This window comes from Hyperolius riggenbachi, chromosome 6 (assembly GCF_040937935.1).
Source record: "Hyperolius riggenbachi isolate aHypRig1 chromosome 6, aHypRig1.pri, whole genome shotgun sequence".
In the NCBI taxonomy this organism is placed as follows: Eukaryota; Metazoa; Chordata; class Amphibia; order Anura; family Hyperoliidae; genus Hyperolius; species Hyperolius riggenbachi.
Genome location: NC_090651.1, coordinates 19,310,120 through 19,321,452, shown reverse-complemented (window position 1 = coordinate 19,321,452; position 11,333 = coordinate 19,310,120). Strand labels below are relative to the sequence as shown.

At 47.7% G+C, this 11,333-nt stretch overlaps 1 protein-coding gene across 6 annotated transcripts in view; it reads left to right on the top strand.

Annotated features, from left to right (window-relative positions):
- The first annotated feature begins 3,577 nt into the window (after positions 1-3,577).
- Positions 3,578-11,333, top strand: part of CAMTA1 (calmodulin binding transcription activator 1) — a 1,857,772-nt gene continuing 1,850,016 nt past the window's right edge. For 5 of the 6 annotated variants that reach the window (XR_011021914.1, XM_068238931.1, XM_068238929.1 and 2 more), the window contains exon 1: positions 6,249-6,681. Coding sequence is in view for 5 of the 6 variants with exons in the window: in XM_068238931.1 (XP_068095032.1) it covers positions 6,618-6,681 (64 nt within the window). In the remaining variant the exon portion in view is untranslated. Of the gene's footprint in view, positions 3,755-6,248; positions 6,682-11,333 lie in introns of those variants that run through there. The other variant, XM_068238930.1, reaches the window with a different exon arrangement.

Genomic DNA, 11,333 nt, shown 5'->3' with positions numbered 1-11,333 from the left:
TGGTTGCCTAAATGAGGGGGACTATCTAGCTGCGCAAAGAGGGGGGCTCTCTGGCTGTCTAAATGGGGGGGACTATCTAGCAGGATAATGGGGGGGGGGGGGGGGGTCTCTGGCTACCTAAATGGAGGAACTATCTGGCTACATGAGGGGGGTCTCTGGTTGCCTAAATGGGGCAGGCTACAGAAGGCTAATACTGAAGCCTCTGGCTAGCTATATTGGGGGCTACCTAATACTGGGGCACACCTCGGGCTACTGCATCATAAAAGTGTATGGGGGTGGAGCTCTATGGCCTACAAACTGCCCTGTACACACATAAGAAACAAGTTGTCCAAAACAGCCAATAATGATAGCATTGGTCAACGATCGTTTGCCATTCTAATGTTTGTACAGTCAAAGTTGCTTAAAGAGACTATTCAATGTAAAATAAACATTCTACAAATCCTCTTCTCAGAGAATCCTATACAATAAAAGGCAAGTGTCCCTATGTCCATCCGTGTGTCAGTGCTTTTTAGCATTGCGCATGTGCAGGGACAGACGCAGAGACACTGCCGAGAGCCGGATGAGGACGGGGCCAGAAGGGGCCAGCGTGTGTGCGCATGGCATGCATGCGGACGGCACGTGCGCGCGGCGGGCCAAATAAAGACAGACCTAACCCATTTTTAAATGGGCTAAGGTCACTAGTTATAATATAATTACCTCCCAGGTCTGTTTCATCCAACTCGCTCCTAGAGCCATGTGTCCGCTCACTTCCGCCACGTAGCTCCACCCCTTGCAGCACACCGATTTTTAATACATTTCATTTCCGTAGTGAATTGGTGGCATGTACATACTCGCAAACACCGCCAGTTTACGGAGTCACTACAGGCACTGGGAGATGATAGCAGAAGAGGTAGCTAGCTGGAGAGGTGAGTGTCAGAACGCTTTGCTGCGCTAGTACTCTGCAGAGGGCCCCACGGAGAACAGCATTAAGCCGGGGGACATGCCAACACTCTAGGCCCCCTCTAGGATAGATACCGCCACAGCCCCACGCCTGATTCACCATTTACAAAAAAAACAATAAATTGAGGTAGTAGGTTGAGGTGAGGCAGCGTTAGAGTCCATAGGGAACAGTTCTCCAATCGTAGCAACATCTACAACTTGAGGCATTCTAATTGGCTGAATAGTGTGGACTCATTATTACCACAACCTATCTGTAACCTAGCAGTTTGAGGGGGCGCTGTCCACCCAATTACGCTAGTGTAATTTCCCAATGGACTTTCATCGCTTGCTCACCTCCACCAGGGCAGTTTCTAGGCTAAATTGCACCAAGGGCGAGGGTGTAAAAATTGCTCCCCCCACCCATGAACCCCTACTCTTTAGGACAGTCACACAGCCAGGTCACAAGTAAATCTGCCTACTTACTAGTGACCAACCGCTCATCCAGGAGTAATCAGAGACCAGGAAAACACACAGGTGAAGAGAGCTCGGAAAGCTGACTCCTCCATGGGCGCCGCGCACTGACAGCCTGCAGTACCGCTACAGGACATCAGGTGTCATCACGCGGTGGGGACATGATGATGACTTGGCATCGGATGCAGGCAGCCCAGGAGGAGTCAAGGAAGGTGATCGAGCTGGTAATCTTCTCCTTCCATTTCGCCACGCGTCACCAGCTCCCTAGTGGTTATGTCCTTCTGCCTGCGCCCCCCATCCCCCCCCCTTCTTCTACTTGCTGGTCGCACTGCCCAACAAATAGCCCTGACCTCAACCATAGTAGCACCAAAACGTATCCTGTCTGATCGGTCAGTCAATTTCTGCTATAAAATTTATCAAATTACGATGGGGCAGCATGCTGGGGCAGCAATCTTTAGCAGATTCAATACAAGTGATGAATCTGCAGGGAAGTGTCTGGTATGGACACCTTCAGAGTTTAGAATACAAGAAGTGAAGCAAACAGGGATGGTCACTGAGATGCAAATATATGCGGCTTGAGAATAGACCAATCAAATTTTACCTCAGCGGGATATGATTGGTTAATGTTCAAGCTGCATACATTGGCATGCAAAATAATACTAGCAACTCATTGGCCAGCCCTAGAAGCACATACTGAATTCTCTGGGATGAATGCAACCTGTAACACTGGGGCCCATATGCAATTCACTATTTCTCCTGAGCTTTCATCTAGGAGAATTTTTTTCTTGTTCTCTTTAACTACTTAAAGACCGCCTCACGCCAACGGGCGTGAACGCGGCGGCAGCCCCAGGACCGCCTAACGCCAATTGGTGTCAAGACCTGGGGCTGCAGTTTCACAGGGAAAGGCCACGCGCATGTGCGATTGTTCCCTGTCTGTTCACGGTGCGGATCTCTGTGATCGGCGGCTAGCAGGCTGCTTGTAAACGAAAGGGGAAAGAAATCCCTTTGTTTACATGCGTACAGCACTGCGGTCCGCGGCAGCGTTGTACAAGATCGGCGATCCCCGGCCTCTGATTGGCCGAAGATCGCCGTCCTCTCATAGGCTGATGCGTATAAGAAGCGGAACAGGACGGATCGCCGTCCTGTTCCAATTCCAGTGCACGGAGGGGAGGAGGGAAGGGGAGGGAGGGAGATCCTCATAGAGGCTAAAAAAAAAAACAACAAACTACCGCAGCGATCGGACCCCTCCGGCGGCATGTCCCCTTAGGGACAAAAAAAAGGAGGCGAGTCCATTCGCTGGGCTCCTAAGCTGGGCTGTGTAGGAGGCTGAAAGGCATGCACAGCCCAGTGCTGCAAAAAACTGCCTAGTCTTTGGGGGGGGGGGGGGGGGCATCAAGTGGTTAAAATAAAACTTTTCAGCGCTTTGAAATTGAAAAATTATCAAAAAGTAGGTCATAAAGTACTATTAAAATTATTTTGAGTATTTTTTGCTTGCTGGTGGCTCAAAAGACATTTTATTGACAAGATGTCAAAATATCACCTAGGAGAAAACTCAGGTGAAAAAGTTAATTGCATAGCTGTCTGGGTCGAAGCGAGTGGCTGATGCAGGGGCTCCTGACCAGGTAACTACATGTAACACAGGAGATGCTATTCACTACCAGTGGCCAGGCGGTACACAGGTGAGGCTACACTAACACCAGCGCCCACAAGCTCCTCCTCCGGGGTCCCTGCCTCACACCTGTTTTCAGCTGGGGCAGCGAGGACAGCCCGACCTCGCAGCACTTCACGTGTGACAGCACCAGAAGAGGGCGGAGTCGTGACGCATTATGATCCCGCCCCTCACCGCGGTTGGTCAAAGCTTCTGTTCAGCCTCCGGTTTGCCACGCCCTCCTTCCTTTACACCCAATCCCAGAGGCTTGGCTGTCCCTGCCCCGATGTCATTGGTCGCAGCGCGCCAGCTTTCCCAGGACCGACCAATGCTGACGTTTGTTTGTGGGTTGGAGAGGGCGTGCCTCGCCTCCGCCAATCGCGGGCTGAAACGAAGAAAAGGGGCGCATCCTCCCGCCTCACTGTGAGAATCGGCGCGCGCGATTGGCGGTGGTGGACGCCAGTCACGCCGAGCGCCCGCGACGCTCCGCCAGGGTGGGAGTGGCCGAGGCGACAATGTCAGAGCGTGTGTGCGCGTCACATGTCAGCGTGGGCGTGGTTTATCTTACTCCGCTGCTGCCCACTGGCCAGCCCGCGGGAGCGTGCGCGCGTCCCCGCCCTCCGCCGCCACCGCACCGGGGCGCGCTCTGTGTGAAGCGGCCGCGAGAGGAGGATGTGGCGCGCGGAGGGGAAATGGCTGCCGAGAACAAGCCGGAAGGTAACGGAGCGCGGAGGGGCCGAGGCTGTCTGCTCTGGGGGAGGGGGCTGGGTGTGTGTGAGGAGGGGGAGGGGGCGCACTTCACACGCTGCAGCCGAGGAGCCCACCAGCCTGAGGAGAGGAGGGGGGTGCCCGCCATCAACTGCCTTCTACTGTAGAGTGGAGGGGTCTCCATCATCCTGGGCTCACCTGCTGCCCTCCACTGAGGAGAGGAGGGCTCTCCATCATCCTGGGGTCACCTGTCCCCTGGCAACTGCCCTCTACTGAAGAGTAGAGGTGTCTCCAACATCCTGGGGTCACCTGCTGCCCTCCACTGAGGAGAGGAGGGCTCTCCATCATCCTAGGGTCACCTGTCCCCTGGCAACTGCCCTCCACTAAGGAAAGGAGGGCTCTCTATCATCCTAGGGTTACCTATCCCCTGGCAACTGCCCTCCACTGAGGAGAGGAGGGCTCTCCATCATCCTAGGGTTTCCTATCCCCTGGCAACTGCCCTCCACTGAAGAGTAGAGGGGTCTCTAACATGCTGTTGCCATCTGTCCCCTATCAACTACCTACTGCTGATGACTGGAGGGGTCTCCATCATCCTGTGGTCTCCTGTCCTCCATCAACTGCCTTCTACTGAGGAGAGGAAGAGTCTCTATCATAGTAGGGTCACCTGTTCATCATCAACTGCCTTCTACAGAGGAGAGGATAGTTCTCTATCATAGTAGGGTCACCTGTCCTCCATCAACTGCCTTCTACTGAGGAAAGGAAGGGTCTCTATATTACTAGGATTACCTGTCCCGGTCAGCTGCCATCTCCTAAGTATAGGAGACTTCTCTATCATTCTAGGGTCACCTGTTCTCTATCAAATGCCTTCTACTGAGGAGAGAAAGGGTCTCTATCACACTAGGATCACCTGTCCCCTATCAACTGCCATCTCCTAGTGATAGGAGAGTTCTCTATCATACTAGGGTCACCTGTCCTCCATCAACTGCTTTATACTGAGCAGAAGAAGGGTCTCCAATATCCTCGGGCCACCTGTCCCCTATCAACTGCCATCTCCTAAGGAGATAGCTCCCCATCATCCTAGGTTCACCTGTCATCCATCAACTGCCCTCTAAAGGAAAGGAAGGGTCTCCATAATCCTAGAGTCACCTGTCCCCTATCATCTGCCATCTCCTAAGGAAAGGAGGAGTGCTCTCTATCATCCTAGAGTCACTTGTTCTCCATCAACTGTCTTCTACTGAGGAGAAGAGACTTCCCTATCATCCTAGGGTCTCTTGTTTTCCATGAGTTGCTCTCTGCTAAAGATAGGAAGGCTCTCCAACATCCTGGGGTAATCTGTCGCTCATTAACAGACCCCTACTGTGGAGATTAGGGGGCTTCATCATTATTGATGGTTTTCTATCATCCTTGGTTTCCTGTCCTCCATGCTCCCTTCTCAGCAGAGGAAGAGGTCTCCATCATACTGGGTCATTGGTTCCCTATGAACGGCTCCCTACTGAGGAGAAGGGCTCTACCATCAACTGCCTTCTGTTGAGGCGAGAAGAGTCGGTCTTCTATCACTGCTCAAGTTGCCACCCTGTGGAGAGGAGGGGTGTGCTCCATCCTAGAGTTACCGCCTCCATCAGCTTCTCTCTGCTGAGGAGAGTAGGACATCCTCTCTATCCAGTAGTTGCCCACCACCATCAACTCCCTTCTGATGCCCTATCTGAGTAAAGGAAGGGGTTCCATCAGCCTCATTTCACCTTAGGCTCAACTGGCCAGTCCGAGGAGAGGACAATCTGCATCGTTCCTGGGTTATCTAACATCGATCAGTTGATTACCTTTAGCGAGGAAGAGTTGGTAGCCCCCACCTCTGGACACTTTTTCACCTGAATACCTTCAGGAGAGTTAGTGGGTTTCACTATCCGGAGTCAGCCAAACCTGTTCAGTTGACAACTCTAAGGGGGGGGGGGGCGGGGCATCTCCATCTATTGTAAGGTCCCCTGCATACATGTAAACTGACCATCCTGAGGAGAGGAGGTCTTTCCACCATTCTCTGGTCAAGTGTCCCTTGATAACCTCACAGGGAGGTGTTAGGCATCTGCCAGCTGATGTATCTGTTGACATCTTGGTCTTAGCTGCCGCTTTGCTAGTTTTCCTTCTATAACACTCTGAGGCAAGCAGGGTTATTTACTTTTCCAGCTGTACCTATTACCTGTCCAAGCAGAACTATTAATCATGGAAAGGAGAGGTTTATAGTATTCTGTGGTCCCTTTCCTTCATTAGCTTCCCTGCTGACTTCACCCAACTAACAGAAGTGGTGTTGTCTGCATTCTGGGGTAGTTCACCTTAACAGTGTTTTTAGTGACCTCCCACACCTATTTTCTGTCTGCTGCCACTAGTCCAGTCTTCTCAGGTAGGGGTGTTCAGCCAGCTGACATCGCAGGGTTTCCCCCCACCCATCTAGGCAGCGACATTCCATCCTTCTCAGCTGTTAAGTGCCACCTTCTTACAAACCCAGGATCACCAGCCTATACAGAGGGCTTCATCAGCCAGCAGAGGGGGGATGCCAGCATCCTGGGGCCGTCTACCATCCCCACCCCCATCCAACCAGTCAGTATCTGTTTCCCCTATCCGTTCAGTTCCATCCCCCCTTCCAAGTGCCTGGCTTCCCAGCTTGCTAACCTGCTGAAGGCGGGGGGTCTTCTATCATCTAGCTGCCGGGGGACGCTGCTACTTCTGGTTCCTCATCTTCCTCTTCTCCTTATTTACGTTGGTGGGATTGTCTACAAGGGGAGGGTGCCTTAGCATGGTGTCTTGGCTTCTCTACAGAACCATCAGCAACCTGGGGTCTGCGTGATTTTTGGTTTTCTGGAAAACTACCACCTCTGTCATCATGTCAATGAATAACCTCGTGGAAGGGTCTTTACACAATCGGCGTCAGACACCCGGAAAGTATGGTAAATGGTGACAACCATCTGGAGACTCTACATCCCTTTTTTCATTTGTATTTATTTTGTATTTTTCTTTATTTTTGGCAGCTTTGCTGCTTCATGTCAGCTCATACAGGGACCATGTGCCAGATGCTTTCCATAGCAAGGAGTGATAGTATCAGCACATCTCTCATCAGGCACAAGCAGACTGAGATATACAGCAAACTTTCCACAAAATATGCATCATAAGTTTACTACGCTGTGATCAGCAGCAGCACATGGCAGCTCCAACCACCCACCACATTTCGAGGGATCTATTATGGAGGAATTAATAGTATTATTATTTGGCTGGTCGTATTGCCTTTTCTTTTGCATGGAAGTGTTCGGATTTTGCCTATCTGTGATGTAAACATAGCTTGTAAGCTGCTTGCTGGCCATTGAAATGTAATATGCAGCCATTGTCAGCATTGTTTTTTTATTTGTATTATTTGTCGAGAGAGAGAAGAGACATGAAAATGATGTATAGATAGTAAAATTATTTGATGCTCCTACAGAGATTCTATTGACATACTAACACCTTAGATTAGTGATCATGGCAAATCTAAACAGGAATTTTAATTTTTTTAAAAAAATCTGTATTTTTATCCTCCCTCTTACATTGACATGTTTATTTAGCTTGATGTTAATTGTGGCATCTTTAACAATTTTTGTGGTAACATTAAGTCTGCATGTTTAATAAATAATCATGCCCGTAAAATTGCACTCAGTGTTGGCGTGTGATAAAAACAGCAGATCATTTGATAAGCTTAGGTAACACTTCATATATTTCCAATCCACAAGGGGGTAGTGATGTACTGTCAGTAGCACACACACTATAGACATGCTGATTTGGATTTTTTTCTTTTTTTCATCCTTCTCACAAATGCTTGGCTTTTCCACAAAAATGGCATATTAGCATTTTAACTTCAGATACCACAAAGTATATTTTAATTGCCGTCTTGGATTAGTTCATTTACCTACATAGCAGTGTCTCATCCTTGGATTCCTTTTTTTATGTTTTGTTTTTTTTCCCTTTGACCTAAAATTTTCTATTTATAGCTCGCTAATTATTTTGTTGTTTGTATACACTAGTGACATGTTAAAGACGTCTGGCTGCATTTGTGTTTCCACCAAAAACCAATGTCACCATTTCTATAATTCAGTTAGTGGATCTATCCCCAGCCCTGTCTCTTGTTGCATTCATTCAGCTTGAATAGTTCTGCCTAGGTTTGTTTTTGGTTTTTTTCTTCCTATGAGAAACAAAATATATGTAGAATTTACGTAGCAACAAGTTTGAGGGCAGAAAGATAAATATTTTTCCCCTTTTTCTTTTTGCAAGTCTTTTTGTAAAAATGTCATAAAATTGAGTAAAAAGAAAACAGCTGATAAACTAGCTTAGCAGGTGCCTTGTGGTTTTTTTTTTTTAACGCTTGGAGGTATTCCAGGTTTCTGGACTACATTTGACTCAAAACTATTGTAGATGCATAATGCTTTCTACATTCTCAATGTGCTGCTGACAAACATACGGGCATCTTGCCAGAATAGTGATCAAAATTTGTTTTGTTGTAGAACGAGAGACGTAGAAGCAGATATGATGTGAAATTGGGGGGGTTTTCTTGGCAAGGATCTGCTGCTTTTTCCTCTCATTGACTATGCATAGGAATGTTTACCATGTACCTATAGACAGGCTCTCGCGCTCTCTGCCATGATGTAATTTGTAAACTTTGCACGCCGCCCATCGCCGCGTTTCGAAGCAGGCTACGAGGACGGTTTATCCAGCAGTTTATTTTACTGTAATGTAGTGGATGTCTGGCCCAGTCAGTCGCTCCTACCCATGTTTCTCTAGAGGGATACTGCGATTGGGACATTTAAGGTTTAATATTAAATCAGGGGTGGACAAATGAATATGAAATCCATAGTGTGAAGCTGACTTCATTGAGAAGAAGAGAAAAACTAAAAAGTTATGGCCAGATGCATTTTTTAGGAGCGTTTTAGTGGCCTCCTGATATCTGTCCAACCCTGTATTAAGTACTCTGATGGATGTAAACCACTGTGTGTCTGTGTGTACCAAAAATGCCATCCATTCTATTGAGCCAGCAATGATTACACCAGCTGATTCTTCCCTGCTAGCTGTGGTTCCTTTTATTCTAGAGCACCATAATCACCCATAATTGTGTTAAATGAATGCTATTCAGCAGATATATTCTACCTATAACCATTACGAACGTACCTGATAATTCCATACGTAAGGGATCTAAAAAGCTGATTTTTATCAAGGGATTAGAACGTACAATTTTTTTTTTCTCTCCCTGTAGTGACTTTGCTTCCAGTCGGCCTTAAATCAATGGGAAGTGCGGTAACCAATGGCAACCCATCAGAAACAGTTACTCATTGATCTGAACGGGTGTATAAGGTGATGGAATCCGAGGTGCAGATTGATGTGTATGAACTACAGCACATCTGCTTTTTTTCATTGCATTTTTTTTGTTATTTAACAAAGCTTAGGCAATGTTATTGGTTATAAAGGGATTTAAAGTTTACCCACATAGCCGTGTTTTCTCAGCGTGAGAAAAATAGAAGGAAAGCCATTTGAAGTCGGTCTCGCGTTGACCTTACTCTTAAGTTGCTGTTGATATAGTAGAATAGAGTTCAGAAGCAACAGCAGGGGATGCAAGTGACGGAATTGCATCATCCTCTATCTAAGCAGCTGTTAGGAATTTTAACATATTATCTGCTAAGAAAAGCAAAGGCAAAAAACAAATAATTTGACCATTTGTTTTGCATTTGAGGGAGGTTTCTGGAAAAAGCACATCCTCCTGCTTGCAAGAGATTGCAGCTCATGATATTATTGTGAGCTGCAGAAGCTGGGTTGCTGTCCAAGGTGCTGAAAATATAAGGGATTCCCTTTTCAGTAATCTGCTGCCTGCCGTCCGTCCCTGTCTACTCAACGCTAATGGACATTATTCATACTTTCTTCTTTATCCCCCAGCATCAGCACAGCTTCAGTATTGTAATTACTCCGTGTTCTGTATAATGGCAGTAAAATGGGACGTGAAATAGTAAACACAACTGTCTGATGAAGCATCTTTTTTTTTTTTTTCCTGGCTGATTTACTATCATGAAGCCAGAACAGTAAATTCAGATGAAGTTGTGCAAATAGACTGCTCAGCATCCTCCAGCTGATTACATTTTTAGAGAAGTTTATTTTTATCTGTCGAGCGAGGTACACTCACTCTCAACTCATTTGAAACCATTGGCGAGTGTTTTAAAGGACAGCTGTACTTAGACGGATGTGGAGGCTGCCATATTTGTTATTTTAAACAATACTGGTTGCCTGGCTATCCCACTGATCCTCTGCCTCTAATACTTTAAGCCGTAGACCCTGAACAAGCATGCAGCAGATCAGGTGTTTCTGACAGTATTGGCAGATCTGAAAACATTAGCTGCATGCTTTTTTCTGGGGTGATTCACTCACTACTGCAGCCAAATAGATCAGCAGGGCTGCCAGGCAACTGGTATTGTTTATAAGGAAATAAATATGGCAGCCTTCACATGCCTCTCACTACAGTTGTCCTTTAAGGGACTGTGTTTAAAGAGAACCCGAGGTGCGTTTAAAGAATGTTATCTGCATACAGAGGCTGGATCTGCCTATACAGCCCAGCCTCTGTTGCTATCCCAAACCCCACTAAGGTCCCCCTGCACTCTGCAATCCCTCATAAATCACAGCCATGCTGTGAGGCTGTGTTTACATCTGTAGTGTCAGTCTCAGCTGCTCCCCCGTCTCCTGCATAACTCCGGCCCCTGCCCCCGTCCCTTCCCTCCAATCAGCAGGGAGGGAAGGGATGCAGGCGGGGACTGGAGTTCTGCAGGAGGCGGGGAGAGCAGCAGACTGACACTATAGAGATAAACACAGCCAGCTCTGACAAGCTGTTTGTCAGCAGCATGGCTGTGATTTATGAGGAATTGCAGAGTGCAGGGGGACCTTAGGGGGGTTTGGGATAGCAACAGACGCTGGGCTGTATAGGCAGATCCAGCCTCTGTATGCAGATAATATTCTTCAAACCCACCTCGGGTTCAATTTAAAGACTATTGCTGTACGGACATTTTGCTTGGCTATCTGCTAAACGGCCTGTTCTGTTCTTTGGTGAGGCAGGAGGCTTCCAGATGTGTGGACAATTCTATAAAATAACAACAACCTGACAAGAGTGAGTCAACTCTTACTAATATTAGCGCTACATCTGTAGATGGCACTATCCTGAACCTTTGTGTTGGGTAATGATATTCTAAAGCAGGTATGTCAAACCGGTCCTACGAGGGCCGAGATCCTCACACATTTTTGATGCAGCTCAAATGAATTTATGGGTCGGAATCAGGAGAGGTGTGGTCAATCAGGTAGGACACATTTCTCTCTTTCTCAGTCCATCCTAAACCCTGGCATGGATCTGGCCCTCCAGGCCTGGAGTTCCACACATGTTCTAAAGTGTGCTTTAGGTTTAAAGGACACCTGAAGTGAGAGAGATATGGAAGCTGCCATATTTATTTCCTTTTAAGCAATACCAGTTGCCAGGCAGCCCTGCTGGTCCCTGGCTGCAGTAGTGTCTGAGTCACACATCTGAAATAAACGGGCAGCTAATCCAGTC